The sequence below is a fragment of the Patella vulgata genome, chromosome 3, assembly GCF_932274485.2.
Source record: "Patella vulgata chromosome 3, xgPatVulg1.2, whole genome shotgun sequence".
In the NCBI taxonomy this organism is placed as follows: domain Eukaryota; kingdom Metazoa; phylum Mollusca; class Gastropoda; family Patellidae; genus Patella; species Patella vulgata.
This window is the reverse complement of record NC_065881.2, coordinates 50,173,496-50,196,594: the sequence shown is the minus strand read 5'-3', so window position 1 is coordinate 50,196,594 and position 23,099 is coordinate 50,173,496. Positions and strand designations below refer to the sequence as shown.

At 34.6% G+C, this 23,099-nt stretch overlaps 1 protein-coding gene across 1 annotated transcript in view; it reads right to left on the bottom strand.

Moving 5' to 3' along the window:
* Window positions 1–22,892, bottom strand: part of LOC126815377 (atrial natriuretic peptide receptor 1) — a 38,529-nt gene extending 15,637 nt beyond the window's left edge. The window contains exons 1-10 of the mRNA XM_050540980.2: window positions 22,882–22,892; window positions 18,875–19,070; window positions 16,436–16,571; window positions 13,548–13,639; window positions 11,901–12,039; window positions 7,435–7,519; window positions 6,793–6,907; window positions 5,287–5,385; window positions 4,065–4,142; window positions 176–247 (exon numbers count right to left, since the gene is read on the bottom strand). Coding sequence (XP_050396937.2) covers window positions 176–247; window positions 4,065–4,142; window positions 5,287–5,385; window positions 6,793–6,907; window positions 7,435–7,519; window positions 11,901–12,039; window positions 13,548–13,639; window positions 16,436–16,571; window positions 18,875–19,070; window positions 22,882–22,892 — 1,023 coding nt within the window. The remainder of the gene's footprint in view (window positions 1–175; window positions 248–4,064; window positions 4,143–5,286; window positions 5,386–6,792; window positions 6,908–7,434; window positions 7,520–11,900; window positions 12,040–13,547; window positions 13,640–16,435; window positions 16,572–18,874; window positions 19,071–22,881) is intronic.
* Window positions 22,893–23,099: the final 207 nt, after the last annotated feature.

Sequence of the window (23,099 nt, the reverse complement as noted above, 5' to 3'; positions counted from 1 at the left end):
TTGGGCATAATTATAGATGTTGCAAGATGCACAAAGCCCCATTACTAAAAAAAATCAGTAAGATAGGAAACATTCTTTTTTGTGCACTGCTTCCATTTTTCTGTTTCTTTACTTCGATTAGAGCGTGATTCAATTTCAATGGCTAATAGGAAATTAGAAAATTCAAATGGCTCACCCTGACAATATCTTGCATTATTGAATATCGGAACATCCAATCTAGACTAATCTTTTCATTTTCTAGAACATCCTGAAAGATAAGGTACATATCAGAAATTGTCCGATAACATTTTGTTTAAAACGAATCTCAAAGAAATTCGTTCATATCAGTGTCTTTTGTTTCTCAAAAAGGACCATCGGTATAATAATTCTACTTTTAAAAGCTACAAAATTACCCAATTCTAAATACTCGCTGTCATTTCAGCCCATGCTATCGGGAAAATTGTATTTTTTGTAGTCGAAGCAGAAACACCATAAAGAAAATAATAAGTTTCCGAGCAATAATCGGAGATTTATCGAACTTAATTACTATTTTCGGGAACAATCCCCCATTCAATAATCATATACGGCCCCGATACTTTATATGGTAGGGGATCACGGTGGCTAAGTGGGTAAGACTCTGGCTCGCTAGCCTGGAGATCGGGTGTTCGATCCCTGTATTGGTGGAAAAAGTTCATACAGATTTTCCGGCCTGGTTCTCTCTTGTCAGTGGTGCAGGACGGAAGGCCTGGCAAGGAAGCTGTCGATTCGTTCTTGTGGGACGAAAACCCGAGGCCTCGTGTACACATTGGCTTGCACGTAAAATATCCCTTGACAGTTGGAATTCGATATAAGAGTAGGCCATAGTGCCGCTGTCCAAGCAAAATTTCCCTCTTAGCACACTGTATGGTGTATGTCCGTCTTCATTAGCCCAGTTCAAAGCAAAACAGTCAGACGTTAATCCCCATTTCATTTCATTTATTTTTATAGTATCTACATGGATTATGGAGTCATGGAATGGTTACCTGTAGACTTCCTTTAGGACAATATTCTGTTAATATACAACAATGTGGTGGATCAATACATGCTCCTATAAATCTTACAATATGGTCATTCTGTAAATCTTTTATCTATAATATAATTACAAAAGGGGTTTTAAAATACATAACTGACAAGACATGTATTTTCTCTGTCTTATTTGCCTTTGTTTATATTCTTCGATCATTTTTTAATAAATATCACATCGTTCGTAAGATAGGTGGAGAAATCCGATGAATGAAAGTAGTTCAAGCAGTTGGAAATATTACTGTTTTGACTGTTTTTATTATTGAAGAATTTATAAATCAGACGTGTGACCAGTTTGGCTTCTTTTATAATTTATAATAAATGTTCATTTCTACAGCGTCAAACTCCACAAAAATTGTGCTCATAGCGCTGGACCAAGTATGTCTACATAAAGAGTCTTTAGCTCATAGTTATAACTTGTTTCAGTTTTTAAAAATTTTTTGAATGATGATAATGAGATGCACTGACGTAGGTTAATCGGTAATGAGTTCCACCTTCTAGCATTAGCTACTTCAAATGAACGATAAAAAAAGTTGTCATCCTGTAACTTGGTATGATCAGTTAATTGAGAGATTTCGATCGCAGATATTTCGATGGAATGTAAGTTCACAAAGATATTTAGGAGCGGTGCCATTTACACATTTATAAGTTAGAGTACGTAGTTTAATTTCTTAAAACGTAAAATATTTTGTAAATATTGTAGTCTGTATCCAAATGCAAGAAAACATCCAAATTTGTTAGCTTTGTGAACTTCTCAAATGAAATGAAGCTTATGTACATAATACATCGTTATCATAATAGTCCAGGCAAGATTACATTAGTACGGGGGAATTTCTGCAATAGAAATAAATGTCGACCCCGGTTTATGGTCGGTCTAAACGTATATTATCACCAAAATCAAAAGTACCAGTCCGAAATCCACGTCCGAATGGGTAAAATTGGCCAAAATCCAAAATGGCTGCTGGTTTTGGCTTGAAAACTCCATTTTCCACCTAATGATCATAATATGATCGAGTTTGCAATCAAAATATACGTTTTCGGGGTAGCTGAATCCATTTCCATACAAGGCATTGTGAAAAGTGCTACTGCTGAGTCAATATTATTATTTATTTATTTTTATTATTTTTTTTTTTGGGGGGGGGGGTGTCATTCAAGTTGGTGGCCAGTTTCGAAGAGAAATTTAAATTTTACATGAGGACCAAGTTTGAATGAATCCATTTTCGTACATATTTTGGTAAATAAGTGGATATCCTGTGACAATATAGGAGGAAATCCAATTGGAGATTTAGATTTCTGATTAAGCATTGGAGATTAATGGTTGGACCTAATACGATGGCATTCATCCAGTATCATCTAAATTTCATTTGGACTCCCTGGCTTACGAGTGGTGATGATACTCCCAGCTACGCTTCTACCACTGTGGGTATGTCAGTTGGGCCCAATCTCAGCTCACTGCGGAAGCAGCGTGGGAGGGTGTCTTAGCTTGGTCAGCACCCTTGATAACGGAACCAAGATAACCATGCCTATTGAAAATAACGACCAAGATATTGATGGAATGAAACTATACACCAAGGTTTATTCCTCCCCACCGAAGTTTCAATTGAAGCCCAGTTATTCTGTCTTACATTCCCGGCCATTGAAATTGCTTATCTATGCTTAGCGCCGCTCATTATCGAACTTAGTCAAGGCATTCACTTAATAATCAACTGGACCAAGTTTAAACGTTCAAAAGTGTGACAAATATACGATATATGTAGATAGGTGAACGGACAGATGGCTGGATGGCGGGGTACAAAAAGAAATACAAATAGGTGCACAAATACAAATAAAAACTTAAAAAAATAGTTGTCACTGGCTCAACGCTTGTAACAGTGGTCACCCATTATCTGTGACCTCATTGACCGTTTGCTAATCTTCACTTTCAGACCATAAAAATACAACGGTCCGCAAAACAAACTGTGGCGCCATGGACATTGTAGAACAGGCCCCTCCGCTTTCAACTTTTTTCAATATTAGTTGTATGGGAATAATGTTTGCAACATTCCACGTGGTTTTTATCACCGAGCTCGAGCTCGTAAACACGACCACCATTTCCCAGCTTAGCCGCATAGGTCCCACCATTTGAATCATTTTGTGTAATAAATTTGACGTGTTCTGCAATAGGTTTGGGCATCTTTCATTATTCCAGGTTGGTGACCAAACTCTGACACGCACCAGTGAGCTGTGGGTGAGGCCTGTGGTAGGCCAGAGAGTCAAAATGAAGTTTAGCTGATACTTGATGAATGTCATCGTATTAGATCTGTGGGAGGGCTGAAGTATCTTTAATGCCCCATTCTCTTATTGGAGCCAATTAATTTTACAAAATGAGAAAATATGCATGAACATGAAATCAATAATTTGATCGTTTTCGTACAATTTGAATTTTCCCGCCAAAATTGACCGCTATCTTGAATTATTAACCAATATTGACTCCGCGGAATAACTAATCACTAAAATTGTTATGGAATGGATTCAGCTACCTAGAAAATATATATTTTGTACCAAACTTGATCATAATAATTGGGTAAAACTGGATTTTGGCCAATTTGACCCATTTGGACACGGATTTTTTTGATAATATAGTCCTACCATAAACCGTTGTCGGCAATTGCCCACTATGATACAGAATTGAGTTAAAATGCCTGGACTATAATTGCGGTAGAAAAGGGAATAGCTGGTTAGTATAGACAGCTTCATAATATACATGGATCTCGTGATCTTTGATATATGTTCAATTCTTACACAGTAACAAAACCTTTTTTTTTATAAAAAAAAGTGATCTTTAAGATCACAGGGGAGGGGAAGTTATTATTGACATTGCTGGCATTATCGCCTATAAGTCCATTATCAAACTCCCAGGAGGTGGCGCTGAAATCAATAAAGTCTACAAAAGGAAGATTAGAATGGACTCCAGAGTATCAATATAATCTTTATGTACAAACATAATCCATATAATTGAAATTATTTTTTTTTATAATACTTACTCTTTTGACTTCTATAAGTAAAGTTTTATTGATGTGGATATTGGTTTTATTTAATGGTTTTACAGCTATTAATAAACACTGAAGAGCAAAAAATACACATACAATGTGGAGTTTTAATTACTTCATTTTACCATAAGCAATCAGTGAATAGGTGGATGCATGACCAAATGGGTGAAGATTATCATCATTGTCTGGGTCTAATTTAAAAGGTATGATAAATAGTTCATGAAAACATGGTAGTCCAGCTCCCCAACAAAACAGAACAAATAGTTTAGTAAGGTGATCAGCTGTAATAATTAAAACAAACTCTACAACCACTGAAGTTCTATTGTTATATGTACAGCAAGGATAATAAAAAATAATCAAGTGAAGTTTCCTGTAATACAGCCCCGATAATAAATATTCTACATTGACGACCATTCTAATGTAATACAGCCTAAATAGTAAAAAGGTCTACAACGACTACAGTTCCCCTGTAATGCAGCCCAGATAATAAATAGTCTACAACGACTACAGTTCTCCTGTAATACAGCGTAGGTAATAAAATAATCTACAACGACAACAGTACTAACAATTGTATTTATAGTTCTCCCAACAGAGACCAAACAATGAAAAAAAAAGAAAGCGAAACGGTATAGTAGTTCTCTATTTTAGTTTATTAATTTTTTTTGCGGGGGTTACATCTTCATTTTTTTAAAAATAATTGCAATGGCTGAAATTCGCCTTTAATTGCAGGCTGCAAAATAAATCTATATCGACAGTAGTTCTAATGTACAGTAATACAGCGAAGAAAATAAAAACAAACTGCAACGACTACATATATATTGGGGTTCACTATATATTTGCATGGTTCCATAGTCTGGTATTCGTATCTAAAATAAAACATTTGTACGTGAGTGTATGGTAGTTGTTTTCATGCCAAAATAAAATTATTGACAACAACAACCATACTTGCAGCACATATAAAGGTCGTAGCACGAATTATGTCTTAACGCAGTGATATATCAGGACAGGGCCTCTTAAAAGTTTCTTTGAACTACATGTTTTATTAATTCTAGAAACACAATCCTAATATAACAAAATGAATAGAAAATCTCCAGAGATATTTTAGGAGAGTGATATTGACCAGCTAATCTAATAGTATGATCAACTACGCGCTAGAGATTAGATGAGTTGAATGAAACTGACACCAAATAAAACAGAATTTGTCGATTATAAATACCTTATAAAAAGCTGTTTTCGTGAAAAGTTGTTTTTTCTTGCCTGATTTTTCATGAACTGGTAAAGTTTCATTCGAACCACAGCTAATTAGAGAACCTTTCTGGAAATAGATGTATATTTTTTAAAGTTTATAGAAGAAAGTCTTGACCTTAGCGGATGCTGTATAATTGAAATTGTATTAAAGCTTGGTTTATACATGTTTTGAGTATATAAAACGGTTGATAATGGAAATTCTGGTGTTTTTGGAGTTCTAGGAGATATAAAGATGTTTGGATTGAGTGTGACATAATCATGTATTCCGTTAACGGATACACCAAATGAACTTTATTCTTATTATTTGCATCTTTAAAGTATCCGTTCTATTTAGCGAATAAAAGTTTGTAATTTCCTGTATAGCTGTGTTAATCCTAGTCCTGTGTAACAGCTAAGTTAAGTTGTTCGAAGAATTTTGATTTATAACATATTTCAGACTTCTAACATTTTATCAACACATATAATGACAAATATTTGGTTGTTAGGGAAGTTTTTCAAAGGGGTTAAATTATGAGTTGTTAATGGCAAATAGAATAATATTACAAATTTGTATAACAAAGTATGCTCAAAATTGCAAAAACGCCACTTGAGGTAATCTGCGTTAACGGTTAGATGTGGAAAGCATAGCTCAAAAAAAAAAAATCCACAGCCGACGTGTCACGCATACTCTGCTACAGATTTCATTAGCCTTTATGGTCGTCTAGATTTGTCTCTGGCCACATTTTGAATTCTCTCTTAGGACGTCTTCTACGTTTGTCTACTAGGAACAACAATGCAACTGTTCGTTTTAACATTTTATATCAAGCACTGGATACACAAGTTACAAGCATTGATTACAATAAAGTCATTCTCTACTCTCTCAGCCCCGCCATTTTACGGAACGAGTTTACTGACGGACTACCTACATAATATGGCTCCCTACGACCTAACGGGGCATTCTGAGTCCAGATGGTGTCTTTTCAGCCGGTCTCTCTCAATGCGTGTCTCCTCTCTAAGAATCTACATGTTGTCTACCGATCGACCAGAGCTCTGATGGTTTTCTACGCATGGGTTTCGGCTTTCAATTACCTAATTGGTCAAATATGTAATTAATTATAATGATTGGACCCATATGAGTACGATCTTAAAAAGGGCAGCAGGAGTTTTCAAATGACAACCCCCCCCCCCCCCCTTAACACCTAACAAGGCATAATACGCCCATCTTCATTATCCCAGTTGGTGCAGTAAAGTAGAACGTTAAACCCTATTTCATTTCATTTCGCTCCCTAGAACCCTGACAGCTAGAGAGAAAACTGGAAACGATTGTAAAAGCTAAACCTGTTTGGAGACTTACAACCATCCCCATCCGATAGCCTATCGCGACCTATGGTATTTTGGTGCGTAGAATTGCATCCTTAAAGCTATATGTGTCAACAGATTCTATGTGAAATATGGAAATGCTGTATATTAAGAAGTCGAGAAATAAATAACTTACTCTCTGTGTAAAGTAGTGACTGTCTTGGCGATCTAACGTTTTAGTATGGAACACCAAGTCATCCCATTTGACCCTCCAGTTCATCTTCATTAACTCGGCTTCCATTCTCATGTGCCTTCAATAAAATAAACAACAGTTCATATAAGTGCCCCTCTGCCATTTCTTTAAATATTTATCACAACTTTTAGTCATCCATTACATCATAAAAAGTTTCAAAATTCTTAGCTGTGTAAAACGTTCACAGGAACCTGAAGGTGTATTTGTATTATAGTTCTGTTGTGTACGACCGTTGTCATTACTGAATTGGCCAATAGACTGGAATCGGATTTTAGACGCTGAATAGGAGGTAACCTCAGACCAAACGTTCACAGAGAGGGCTACACCAAATGCCATAGCTATTTTGGTAAACACACAGGAAATAATGTAAATTAGTCTGCTTTGATAAAATATTTCTAATATCAAATTTGTAAATTTCAAAATTATCGATTTGCCCTAGCTACAAATGCGCAGATCTGTCCACAAGTATCTGCAATGAGTGGTTCACTATGGTATGAAAGCTGTAAATACTAACTATTGCTTCTTCAAATTTCTACCTCTGGGCTACACATAACCATTAATATTATGAAGCCATTGTTTATTTACCTATATATGAAGAGTATAGCCACAAGAACCATAATTAGTAGACTTCCTAATACAATCATCACAATTATATATTCTGGCATAGTAGCTAAAATACAAAAAAAGTGCAATATAGCATTCCTGAATAAGCTACAAATACATACGTTCAGATGGCATACAATACAAAGGGGTTAAACCAGAAATAAATATCTTCTTTGAGCGGCATTTAGCAACTTGGCATACGCAATAAACACATAAATATAACGTAGAACACAATTATTATTTTAATTAAAGCCATTGGGGTTCTTTGAACGTGTCTTTACTTTATATATTTAAATGGTTTCCCTATTAATTATTGGTTAATTAGTTGTTACTTGTTTTGTATATAAATCTCCTCTATATTATATTCATCATACATGTATACATAACATGTTATTGTCTGCGATATCACCTCGGTGGAAGCGGACGTAAAATACAACTAACTAACAACAACTTTATTCATAATCATTTGCTTTATAACATTGAAATACCCCAACGAAACGTCACATTATTTAAAATAGTAATTGTGTTCCATATTATGTTTTGCGTTTATGCTGGATAATTTGATGTCACATAATATCATAATATGTGCGGGTGGAGATCGGCAACGAAGCGTTATTCGCCCGGGGCCCAGGCCCAATTATGTGTATGGTTTAATTACATAGTTTATAGCTCTAAATCTTGCATTGTTTCTGAAATATTAATATGAGTACAGTCTTATTAATATAATATCCATAATACTAAATATATAATCTGACATTGTATCTATGATACATATTAATATGTGTACATCCTAATTACATATAATATTATATAACTATAGTTTGAAATGTATAATCTGTACTTGTAGCTAAAATATTAATATAACTACTGCTTATAATTTCTATCAGTGTTCATATAGCTAATATATAGAATTAATATAGCTATATAATTATTTATCAAGTTATCCTGTACACTGCCTTTTCATCGACAGAATGGTATTCCTACGGGTAAGACTACTAGAAATAATGTTACCAGAAATTGATGGACATATGTGTAAATCTTGATAATCCAATACATCAGATCCCAAAATTTTGTCTGGAATAATTTTAAGTTGGCATAGATAGAGAGATTAAATTGGACGATGTTGTTACACTTCTTGAATATTAAACTCTACCTCTAGACAAGAACCATTCGAATTACAGAGGAGACATAGTGCTACGCCTGCAAATACTGCTATTATGATGACGAATATACTCTAAAATAATACATTGTGCTGACAAACATGTACTTGTATAATACTTGACTTATTTCAGGCGGTCTTGGAGTATGACTTTGTGATATTTCGAGACATTCGTGACATTTGTTATTAGGCTTTAGTATTGCATAATACAGTATAGATCGTATCATAGTGATTCTGAAGTAATAATAAATATGATTCCGCGAAGTGTAGACCGCACACAATCTACACTAACAACAGTCGCGGCCATATCGTACCCTTGGCCATCATCAGTTGATTTGTCAATATATTCGATATTTCGATGGAAATACAGAGTTACAAAATTTGTTAGAAACTTCCAAGATACATGAGAAGTTACGTCGGGTCTACGACACCCGTTAATGCTGGTAGCTAAAACTTGATTTTCAATAACGCAGCTGCTCCGTCGATGGTATCCTCGGGGACACATATCCACAGTTCAAGTCATTCGTCAAGTTGTTTAAAGGCAATAGTATAACACAGCCTACAACGATATGGTTAATGCTGATCTAACATATCATAAAAAAAAACAACTATGTCAAATATCACACCACCCTTTAAGCGTACGACATGTATGCTTAGTAAGAGTCGGTTGACATTCAACACCGTTATTCCGCAGTAAATTAATACAATAACACAGATTGGCAGTACAAAGTGTGCTTTGTGTTTACTAGTTTACTGCTATGTCCTATTCATGTATTTATTGTTTGCTGGCAGCATTGTGAAATATCAAATATCTAATAACCATCCACTTGATAGCCGTACGCTCGTAATCTATTCAACGTTACAACTAAAATGAATAGTAGTTTAATTAGCAGTTTTGGGGAAATGCTATATAACTAAAAACAAAATTACGATCCATTCACCGGTGTTAGTTTAAGTTTTGTTAATCAGAATTAAGACTGGTCGTCATCACGATAGTGTTGATCTGTGTAATGTTATCAGTTGTACATGATATCATTACAGAAATGCTGTCCAACCTAATGTTTCAGTTGTATATCATTCTCGGCTTTTAATTGACCGAAAGGGTATGTTTATCCGTTTGTAAATCCTCTAATGTTGCAATTTCATTTGCTGATGCTACATTTATTTCTAAAATCCCCCATTTCAGATCGGTTTGTGACACTTTCCTGGCCACGGATTTGTATCCCGGCCTCTAAGTCGAGAAGGCTGTGCGAACGTCCTTCTGAGACTACCAAATGATGTCTGAAAACGAGGAACACAGAATGATGTCTAAAGCATACAAAACGTTTGGATAAATGTTTCATTTGGACAACCTCTTACGTCAACCATATTCTATTTAATTGGACTAATCTGAGTACCAGATGGCTGGACAACAGTAACAAACTTCCAGAAAGGATAGTGGCAGAACTGTCAGTGAGTCAGTCTAACAATCTATCCATCATCCATTTGTTTAACGACTTCAATTTATTAAACAAAGCCTTTCATGGAACTAAAATAACTCCTATAGTGTATATAACATCACATTTGACTCATATCTGATGTAAAACAATATTATCAGCAGTTCTGTTTTAAATTGGTTAGTGAGATATCATGGCATATTAAAAGATATTAGTACCTGATCATCTCTCGTTTTAATGATTTTCAAATTCTAATTTGGTAACTAATCTCCGAATAACGCTGACTTTAACAGCACTGGAACGATCATCTTAAGTCAGACATCCATAATTCTAATATCAGTATACAACATACAGGAACATATATAATATGTAATAAATTATAATGGTAAAATATCAGGTATTAAAATAACAGTCAGCGTTATTCGGAGTTCATTTACTAATTATGATACAACTGATAATTTGGTTTCCATGGCTAGATGAACCTGTGTCCTGTTTCACGAAATTTTAAATAAAGATCTGGCCAACGCTGAGAAGAATAGGAAGTTGTGGCATTCAAGATCAGGCAATTTGAAGAGTAGAGACAACGTTGAAGTTCATAAGACAGAATTCAGAGTGGAAACATAAGTCATGGGAAGTACAGTCGTTATGTGAATTGTTATTAAAGTAAAAAAAAAACAATTAATGTGAAATATGGATTCTTTGTTTAAAAAAACTTCAGTAGAACGTCGAGTCATTTCGCTTTAAAAGAATGATAATGATTGTTGTCTTGTCTTATTATGAGACATATTTGATTCATAGGAAAGAGATATGTATATATTATATAAGAAATGTTTTGTGTTTATCTGAAGGGTTTTTGTAATAGACGTCTACCGTAAAATTTTTGTTAGGTTTTGTAATTAGAGAGGCTTATCTTCTTATAAATATGTTTATATCTTTCCCGAAAATTAATGGAATCTATTTCATTATGAATTAATGAAAGAGGAGAATACTAATTAGCATCAACCGGAGGGTAGAAAGTTATCGAGACTGGTTGTATAACTTCATGGGATTTTTTATTCATTTTTGTAAAAAAATAAAAAGTGATTTCTTGAAAGGAACCTTTTTTTTTTAACTTCCGGTAAAAGCAATTTGACAAAAGGATATTAAAGAAGCTAAACACCTAACTCACTATTATCTATAATATTAGAAAGTAAAAACATGAATGATAATTCAATATGGATCCATTTCAATCAATGTTGATGTTATCTTCCCGTGAAAATAATTATGAGATCTCAATATTCCATATTTAAGATCAGTACACGAGTCGTGTATTCTATGGTTTCTGGCGTCATTTGTAATGAACATATCCAAGACAAGACAATGCGGAAGTAATTAGTAATGGCTGATTAACAAACGACAAAATAATATCAAAAAACCTTTAGAATGGACTAAGAAAGCGTAAACGTATGTCGTTCAATTTGGACTGTTCACGCATTCCACCAAACATAATTGACTAGAAATGAAAAATGAAATGAAATGGGATTTAACGTCCTACTGTTTTGCTCCGAACTGGGCTAATGAAGACGGGTAATTGATTAGAAATGACAATAAAGTTATTAAACATTGAATATATTTCACTTTATATACATTCATATTACATTGATATGTGCTTCTAGACCCCTTTTGGTCTATTTTAAGGTTTCAAAGAATAGAGCCTTGGCTTATAATAAATGCTTTTATAATAAAAAAGTGAAATCCACGGTCAGCGTAATTCTTAGATCAGTTACCAATATGACATAACTGATAATTTGGTGCGATGTTATATTACTTAGAATATTAATAATTACAAAGTTAAAATTAGAGATAGAACAAACCTTCTTGGGGACAAAGTGCCTTATCAAAGCCACATATTGGTGTATCTTTTGGTGGTCCACCTTTACCCCCTGGCCAATGGATGACCTTACCAGGTACCGCTTCATATCTTTTTTCTCTTCCAATATAATTAGCTACAACCTGAAAAATATAAAATATATATTTAAGCAAAGATAATTTTACATTTATTTTAAAACAATGGATAAATTCACAATAAACCTCTGCTTTTTATGTGGAGAAATTCCATATATATTTCAGTGAATAGATATTGTTAATTTTCTTAAAACCCATTGTGATATGTTTTCAAAGAAATTCCAAGACCAAATTTTCAGATTAAACCGGAGACTATATTCTAGACTAGCAATAAATTTGTGACTGGACAAATTTGTCTGTAGCTTATAGCTTGTGGAACAACAACTTACCGCTGACATTTGGGGTGTTTATTTTATATTTTCTAGCTAGTAATTTGCAGGTAATTTGAATTCTTGTTTCGTAAAAAAAATGAGCCTGATTGGCAATACATGGACTTTTCAAACGGCTCCAAAATTCCCAGATCTCAAATATGAGATCGATATGGGTAATTTTAAATTTTAAAACACAAACAGAAATATAATTTAATTGTTCTTTAGTCGAAAACTCTATTTATATTATTTACATTGTTACGTTTCCGGCTCCTGAGAGGAGAGACTATTCGTGTCCAGTAGGCGTAAACATTCCTTTTCTTGAATTCAGCGGAACAATAAGAAAGAAATAATCACTTGGGACGTTTTCTGTAGAAAATTCCCCCGGCGATTAATTATCTATATTTAACTTTGTTGTCTAAATGATTTCTTTGAAAGTCAAAGATTGGTAGCAGAGTCAAGTTCGTCAATTAACGACTAAATAAGTTAACGTAGCCCAAAGACACAAACTACAAAAATTAGTCGAACAAACTTCAAAGATGTCGGCAAAATACCAACCCCACACAAACTGTTGTGAGAAGATATCACCATATAGTCTGAAATTGGTTAGTCCTATTTGTTTAACACTCATTAGATTCAAATTTATCTGATGTGATAATAATATAATTATTTTCCCCTGAGTATATCATAATAATATGATTTGGACATAACGTACTTTCCCTTTATTATATGGTAATAATATTATTTTAACATAACGTATTATTTGCCGTTTATATTTTGATGATTTTGAAAATCATGGACATGCGTACTTCAATTTTCATTTAATGGTCAGTTTTGGATTCCACAGCTCTTTTTAACACTTGGCTATATTTTATCCAATTTGATGATTTGTACAATCATTACGCGGCCCTGAATTTTGATAAACAAAATCAACAGTGATCAGTCATAATCACAAGTTTGACAAAATCTGAATGTCTCTGTTAGCGTATAAAACAGGTATAATGGTTTATTCATATTCCGACACACTGCCCCAAACGACTGTAGTGATCTAGTAGATTAGTCACATACGTTTGGAACCTTTTAGTTGGGCACACTAGATAGAACCAGCCAGTCGACACAATAGGGTGTGACAAATTTTGTCCGATAATAACTTTGATACCAGACCGTAATGTATATGTCACACGAACAGCACACCTCATACAAGTAGCTAACAGTAGATGTAATTTTGTTATAAATTTATAACTTTACCTCAAATTTACTGGTTTCAGGATTCATGTCTAATAGAGAATAGTCTATCAATCGATCACCATTTTCGTCGATATATACAGTTCCACTTAATCCTGAAATAATCGTACTATCAATTTTACATATGACATGTCTGGAATAGAATGTGTGAAGATGTTCCTCTGGATTATTGTAGTTAGAAATGTACATGCTTTGTCTGCATTGAATATCTCGGTATCAGCAGGCTAGACCATCGCACCCGAAAGTGTCTACTGAGGGACTGTTTATTGTTCAAAAAATGGACTGAAATGAAATTAACTGAAATGGGGTTTAATGGCCTACTGTTCTGTATTGTCCAAAAGTTATAATATAGGGTATTATAACATCGCATATTATTATATCTCTATGATTGTCTCTTTGTCAATTGATAAATTCATTGCCTGTTAGAACTAGTGTGTGATTCACAAATTGCCTTCAAACATTTTTAAAACATGTAAGTAATGTTCATTAGCTGGGGTTCAACACACCAACCAACTAAAAATTTTGAACTCAAATTGTTAAGCACTAAACGCCAAAAGCAATCTTTCGAGTATACCTGGAATGTGTATACAAAGTTTTTTTATGATTGGTTTCAGTAGCCTAGGGTGTCTTCTTTCAGAATCCGCCAGGTGACCCTCGGTCACCCTTGGGCGTTTTCGAGATTTTCAAGATGGTGCCAAAGACGGCCGCCATTTCAAATAATCCGCTAAAACTCTCATAGTATTTAGTCTAGGCTGATAATTTTGGTGTCTAACCGCTCGTTTTGGGGGTCGAGGAATACACCGCCGAAATCGTTCACTATGTTGTGGAGTGATTAGATGGTAGTAAAATCAACAATGGTAGATAATATGGCCCTTTAACTCATTAGCGGCGGTTGGGGGCGATTATTTCACTAAATCAAACTATATCTACAGACAAACTATATATTTCTGGACATAGGAGCATATAATAAGTGACACGATAACACCACATACATGTCTATTAGGGGCGCCGGGGACAAACTGTTTTTTGAACATATAAAAAAAAATTTATTCCGCAAAAAACGAAAGTAAGTAGGTAATATTCAGTTTAACTCTTTAGGCGTGTTTCTGGCGGCAGCACAGTCATAAAATACTGTACATTCTGTATAGAGCTCTGGCAAATCGATGTCTGAAACACGCTGAAGTGTATGGGCATCCAAAACCGCTAACAAGTTAAAGGGCCATATTGTCTGCCATTTTGGATTTTACTATCATCTAATCACTAAACAAAATAATGAAAGATTTCGGTGTATTCCTTGACCCGGGGCCACGGTGGCTAAGTGGGTAAGACGCTTCCAAAAACCGAAGTCTTGTGTACACATTGGCGTGCACATAAAAGATCCCTTGGCATTTGGAATTCGATATAAGAGTAGGCCACTGTATGGCGTATGTCCAGTTAGGAGCAGAACAATAGGACGTTAAACCCCAATTCATTTCATTTCATCCCTTGACCCACAAAAACATAAGGTAAGACACCAAAATTATCATCCTAGACTAAATACTACGGGTATTATAGCGGATTATTTAAAATGACGGCCGTCTTGGGCGGCATCTTTCAAATCTCAAAACCCTCAAGGGTGACCAAGGTTCACCGGACAGATTCTGAAAGAAGACACCCTAGGCTACCAAAACCAATCATAAAAAAAACTTTGCATACAATTTCCAAGTTCAGCCATATTTCTACTGGACTAGATACAGTCTATTACTAGTCTAGACGAAGTTAATCTTTATTTGTCTGATGCATGCTGATAATCACTTATGGTCATCATTTTGTATGGAATAAAGCATGATTGAATTGACTGTTCTGGACGAAAGAGTATTATTCTCAGCACGAAAATGTTTGTCGTTCCATAACAGCTTGTCTACAAACATAAACACTTCAAAAGATATTAAGGAAACGTGGAATGTGTGATAACATTGTCGAACGAGTTCCTCGAGTTAATAGATTGTGGGTGTGTACGATTGCCAAGAATCCAAATCTACACACTCTTACCAGATTCGATTTACAAACAAGCAGTTATATGAATCCGGATTTGTTTTAAATCAAAACTGATATGGTCTGTTGTTGGTTTGACATTTTGCTCTCGAAGAATCCAGGTGACCAATCGGGAGCGCACATTCTTATACTAGTATCTGGATTCGGAACACATCTTTAGTACAAACAGAATCAATATTTGGATTCCTGACAATAATACACGACTTATTTCTCTACCGTTGACGTATATCCATTAAATTTCAGTGGACAAGTTTGTAAGACTGAATTACCTCCTTTTCATTGTTTATCAAAACACAGTGGATAATTAGAATAATTGGACATTTTTAGATTTATATCACGGGTTACAGGAGGTTATCCAAACTATTTCCATATTCCAACAATAGACAATAACAAAGGCATCTACTAGAATCAACGTTTAGAAACATCCTAGACGCCTCTGTTCAATTACGAGGCTGAATTATAGATTACGTTCTTGACGTCACTGGCGTAACCAGAAATACAAACTATTAAATCAGCGTTGACACAGATAATAAACGCACACGGTAAACAAACAAATATCGCCATTTTTAGGCTTGGAGATCTCAAATATGAAAATATGTAACCAATTATGACGTCTTTAACAAATCTTAACATTTCTAAATGTTACATATTATGAAATAACAGTTACTGGTTTATTAACATGAAACGTTTCGACGATGATACTTTCGTTTGATAAAGACGAGAGTATCGTCGAAACCTTGCATAAACTAGTAATTGTTATTCCATACATATTTTTTACTGTGTTAATGTTCAGTTACTAAATGCCACTCAAAGACGTTTCTAAATGTTGATCCGAATAGCTGTTTAACAGACATTACCTGGAAATGTTCTATTCCACAGACTTTGCGCCAGTTTGATGTTGTTATGGTGAATGTTTCCCGCTCTTATACTTTCGTTTAGTACGGTGGCATAGATGACTACAGCATCATGGAAGATTCCAACAAAACTATTTACCTGTAATTTATCAAATTAAGGCCGACATAAAGATTAAAATTAACATAGGGCAAAACAAAAAAAGTTGATCTTCTAATCTTTTGGGGTTTTTCGTCGGTGACCATTATTTTGTTTTTGGAGGGGGGGGGGGCTGTGGGGGTTTTTTTTTGGGGGGGGGGCGTTTATGCTGTCAACGTTTTTTCAACCTGTTTTATTTCGCATATATCAACACTGGCTCTAACACTTTTTCTTTTGTTTTTGGTCCAAATCAAGAAGGCTTGTCTTTAAATATTAAGATTGACAATGAAATCATATACTGATTTGTATACATTCAGCAGTTCTCGGCAATCTGCAGTCTAGTATCCTTTTTAAAAAACCTATTCGTTTTCCTGGTGATTTCATTCGTAAATATAGACAGGTAAAACTGCCCCCTCATCTGCACAATTTCACAACTCCCACCGTCTAATCTATAATTATTTTTTTTTTAAAGTTTTATGCCGATAGCTCAATATATACCGCTTCTTCGTTATATTCTGCTTTATTAAATCTTTTTTTAAAACAAAATGGATTCGGAGCACTGGTATCGAATTCGTTTTTCCTTCTAATATAAAGCGATCGAATGTGAAAAAACAAGTACAAGTAGACAGGCTGGGGAAAGGCAGCGTGTATCCGTCGCTTTTGGGTCCTCTGTCACCTTTGTTGACCTTGGAAATATTCAAATGTGCTATGGGATAAATGTTGCACGGACAGCGGCGCTACGGCCTACTCTCCTACATACACGTCAAGTAAACGGTATATCGGGTTTTCGTTCCATTCGAACGACTAGACGCTGTTCCTAACCAGATCGTCTATCCTACACAACAATTTATAACACTCTATAGGCACAATCAACGAATATGGTTGGATACAACTGACACATGATTATACTGTGTACATATTTTGGCAAGTATGGCTATCCGCACATCAAAAGCTAAACGGGGTATCTATTTATTACTAACGTAAATAAATTCACACACCCCTGGGATGATGGAATTAAGGTCATGAGATTTATTCTAAACCGTAATATTACAGTTATTCATTTATATTACGTCGTTTTCTTACAATAAAAGAGCGAGTCATTCATTCAGACAATGATATAAACTAAGTAGATTACAGATATCAAATTATCATAGTTTTTATTTAAAGTACGCTATCTGTTCATTTGGATAAATTCCCAGAGAATTAGAGCACTATAGAGAGCTTAGTCGATAAAAGACATGACACGATTTCTAAATATAAAATATAATTGGTATTATGACGTAGGTACACGTGTATAGTGGCCACTTTAACACATCCTTGCACCATACTTGAAACTAGTCTGGCGTACCAGTATTTCTAAATAAATCAACTGTTTGACATATCGGTCTAGAACATATTGTGTACATTTATCCCAAGATATTATAATATCCACGGAGGTAATTTACTTTCAGATGAAGAATTAAAAAGACTGTAAACATATTTTTCCTCCAGATTTCTTCTTCCCAGAAGATAACAACTGAAAATTAACTTGAAATTAGGGATATTAATCTTTTCTAACTAAACCCTCTGAATCCCCTAACATTTACCTAAGCCTTTCAGATTAAGAACATAAACATACTTTTTGCAGATTTTTTTTCTTAGTAAAATAATAAAATTATAGCAAATGGGCTTAGATATTTATTATCTCTAACAAAAATAATATCATCTTCAGCCGACATAATACGGATCTATCCAGGTTTCCGGTGTAAAAGACACACGTACGTGTTTCAGAAATACTGCCTTAGTTTACTTTATGCGAGCAGGGCAAATGATTGAAAAGACTTTATCTTAAATGATAGTATTCATATTAGAAATCTGTAACCCGGTCTTATTAATAATCAACTTCTGTTATATGCCGAAAACGACACTGCAGAGGATCATTAAAAACACCCAATAGTTTCGATTGGAGTAAAAATTGTAATGTGGATTTAATTCAGGTCTATAGGTAAACCCAAATATAGCTTATTTGTGTTTATCAGTCAATAATTTACAAGCCAAGAATGAAACCAAAATTATTGCTAAAAAACCGACTTCTGCTTGATCTTTCGAAACGAAAATATAATCGTATGGATTAATCAACTGAGCACATTATTCAAAATTAAATCAAAGAGGTTTAACGCCATCATATAGTTACACTGTTGCCTTTCATCAATGCAAGTGATGGTTTCGTAACAGTTTGTCGTCTGTTAGAGAACTTGCCTTGTAAAACATTAGTTTTACGGATATTCTTTAATCCCAATTATAACTCTCTCGCCAATCATACATACTTCGTCATTTCCATAGCTAAACTCAGGATATATCTTTGAAGCTCGACGTTTGACTTCTCGTGAAAATTTTTGATATTCCATGGAATGCGGTTCTCGTTGTCGCACCGTCATCAAGGTTTCAAATGCCATTCTTGCCTCTTCGTTCCTTTCATCGGTATCATTAACTCTATACCACGGTCTCTCGCTTTGTTCTTTACTGTAATAATTAGAATCATTTATACAATATACACCTACAGACATAAATGAATATACAGTAAAATTTTACTAATTACAAACCCGTTTATTCTATATTTGTCTTCTAATTACTAGTTAGACCCGGTGCTTCGCCATTCTTTGATTCCATTCAAGTTTCTAACTACACTTCTGGCAGATTTACACGCAACGCAACAAGTTGGTTAGATTGACGATTCACCATGCGTCAAGAATAGACAATCGTTTGAGACTAACTGGGTATTTATTACACGGATAAGGATCCGCGAGGGTTTACAAATTCTTGCTCTGACTTGTGTGACGCATTCTAGTTCTTTAATAGTGATAATAAATTTATCTATCTAAATATAATTGAAATTAAGATTATAATGAGATCTTCCAAAAGTGTGTCGCGAAATTTTCAACGGCACACAGAGAAAATGCGAAAAACCACGTGATCCCAATTTAAAAGTATTCACTGGCGTCTACTGATAAGTTCATTGCTGTGTTTTTCTTTATTTAGTTTGGGTCCTTATGTGTGTCTATGGCTAGTCTGTGTCTACAGGTCTATGCTGTCTATGACTTGCCATGTTCTTATTTTGCAAAATTCAAATATTTTTCATATATATTTAGCCGGGTGTGTCGCTATTTTTTTTATGTGTTCCAAGGTGTGTCTTTGGCAAAAAAAGTTTGAGAACCACTGTGTTATAGTAATATGTAGTGTTCGGCCGGAGTATTCGAGTACTCGAATATTCGATCGCAGAACTCCTGTATTCGAATATTCGAATAGTAGTCAGGTATTCGAATATTCGACTTTCGGCATAAATGAAATTTGATCTATATCAGCTATTTTCTTACGGGAATAAATAGTTTAATCACATATATATCGTTTAAACGGTTGGTGCACAGACGCAAGTTTCAACACGCGTTGTTAGAACCTGTCAGCCAGTTATCTGCGCATGCGTCCGATAATCTTCGTATAAACTAGAAATCGAACGATCACCGATTTCCAGAAGTTGCTTATTGGGTCAAGCCCATAATTAACTCTCTAGATCACCGGGAGGCTTATATGTTCAGTCGATTACACATTGTACACCATATCTACATTAAACCATAATATGAATGATGCCACTCACGGCGACGGCCCATTGAAGGACTGGTAATTGAGATTTCGGTTAGTATCGTGGCAATGGTACTTAACAATCGAGAATATAAATTGTCAATCGGCAATGGTCGGGCACAATTAAGCCTAAATCTTATATAATGCCCCTTGTATGGGGACAGTAAAAAGAAATCAGAGACTGTACGAAAGTAACACTAACCTTTAAGATGTCTGAAAGTGTATGTGGTTATGGTATTATAGATAGTTCTGCTTTCTCGTATCTTTATAGCCATTTTTCGCATAGTATTCGAATATTAGCCTAATATTCGCCGTATATTCGAGTAGTGATTTACTTCTAATGGCAGAACATTATTAATAAGAATTTATCAGCCTGATTGGGATTAAGTAACGTTCATGAAATAAACTCAACTCAATTATAATGAATTAAATGAAGTTACCTGCTGAACAGATCCACATTTATGAAGACATATTCGCCATTATCAAAATGTAGCTTCCTGGCGGCTATCATGATATCTCGAGCAGAATCTAATGATGTACACATGACAATCACTGTGAAATAAAATTAAAATATTAGCCATTCATTATTGAAAAATAAGGCTGAAAAGAAATCGAAAGATATGCATTTGTAGACTTGGACTTTCTATAGTTAGGGGACAATTATAAACTAATGAGCCAGGTGTGGCGCTAGCACTTTATTTACAGGACTGAACTTTTCTTATAATAATCTGTATGTCTTGAGTATTGTGGATATTTCATTTTATTTAGTTCTGTGCAAACACCAATTTTGTAGCTGGTCATCCACATTCCAGCTGAGAAATTGGCAAAAATATCATTTTCATCTTCAAATTCAAACGTTTGAAGATAGCTATTCCATGGTGGGGAATAGGAAAACAAGGGAGGTAATTGGAAGGTAATTGTGTTATTATTTCCGGTGTGAAGATGTTCAAGTGTGAGAAGATAACCTATATTCGTATAATAGTGTGTTCACAACCTATTGAGCAAAAGACATAGACATAATTATGTTTTGACTTTCTTAGAAAATATGAAATTGTAACTTTAAGGGCAACGCAAGATTTCGTCAAGGTCGCTAAGATGTTAATAAAGTTAGGGCACGTGATTGTTGGCGAGATTGCAGGTTAGGGTTAGGATAAGCTTTAGGGCTAGGTCCAGGGCTAGGTTTAAAAATTTGAAGTTGGCCTTATGAAATAAATCTAACCCCCGAAGTATCGTGAGTGATAATTAACATTTAAACTGAAAGTTGCATTAAAATGATTCCAGTCGTCTTCAAGGAATTGTTGATAAATACAAAATGTGTTTGTCTTCTATCCTCACTAATACTGATGCTTCCTCATTAACCCGATTTCATTATTTGAGTTGAGGGTGAAACACCTGATATTACTTTGTCATAGATACGTCTTCCCTGATAAAGTCGCCATGCATACATCGGTTTACCGATCAAGGTTACTATATCATTATGATCAAAAACTGAATTCAATTTGAAAAAGAATGGAATAATGTAACTGCATGTATAAATCTCACCGGAAATTAAAACCGAGAGCTGCATACATGCATACATCGGTTATTTTGGTATTTTCCTCTGATAAAGTCGTCATAGATAGGTCGATTATTTGATTTCTTGCGTTTTACCGATCAAGGTTACTATATCATTATGATCAAAAACTAAATTCAATTTGAAAAAGAATGGAATAATGTAACTGCATGTATAAATCTCACCGGAAATTGAAACCGAGAGCTGCATTTTTTTCTGTAATTGATATCAACGTAAAATATCTCACAGATGGTGTAAATACATAAAGTATCCTAAAATATCTCATAAATTGCTACAAATACTTTTTACTAAAACTGGTTGTCTTAAAAGGTTGACATTCGATTCTATATCGTTTGATATTGTCTGCGTATATTAAAAACTAAAAATAAAATAGCTGATAGTGATATTGGGTGCGGTCAAAAATTGTATTAAAGTTAGTAGTTGTGACGTAATGTAACACTTTTGTGTAACTTTTCCCCTATCTTTTGACCAAGATACATTGTTCAACAAAAAGGGAGACAATTACAGCTTTAAGTGTTTTCATCCAACAGTTGATAAAATTACAAGACAGGGTCTCCAGGCAAGACTTGTGTTCCCTCAAACAAATCCAAGCATGGCTTGCGATTATCCTGTTTCGATAATTCCTTGGCTTATTTCTAAAAAATCGACCCCATGAAATCTAACATTTTGTGTTTTCAATCTTCTGTACTTTTGGCATCGATAAAGTGTTAACCCCCTTAGGAATAAAGTTACTGTCCTATTGAGTTGAGATTAAGGAAACACTCGATGTTAAAGATTACATTCTGGATTCAGATTTATGATTGTCCCTAATTAGCCCCCTCTCTGGAATTTCTTCGAAATATTCTCCCTTAGATATGTATTTTATGACCGATTCTAATAAACGTAAACACGGCAAAATGGTGACATTGAAAATAATTACCACGAAGAACAATCGTTGCATATTTTCAATGATTACAGTCATAAGAGATTATGGTTAAATGAAAGTCAAACCCCGTGGAATAATGACCAGTAGTGTCCTTGTACACATTTTAACTAGATATGTCCCAAGGGTAAACAATGGAACAAGATTCTGAAAGACGTCTGTCATTAACCAAACGACACACAAAAATCCCATCTATATATTACTTGATATTCATGATAAATGATCAATACCCACAGAATCAATTGTCTGCCATTGTCCAATGACAGCAACATTTATATCCTAGCCAATATCATGTCAATCACCTTGAAGAATTATGGATCAAACTCGGCTATACAGAATAAGATCTGGATTGGAAATAATTAAAATCCGTAATATTGCTTTTAACAGCACGCAATAAATCCGGTGTGTATATAATGGAAAT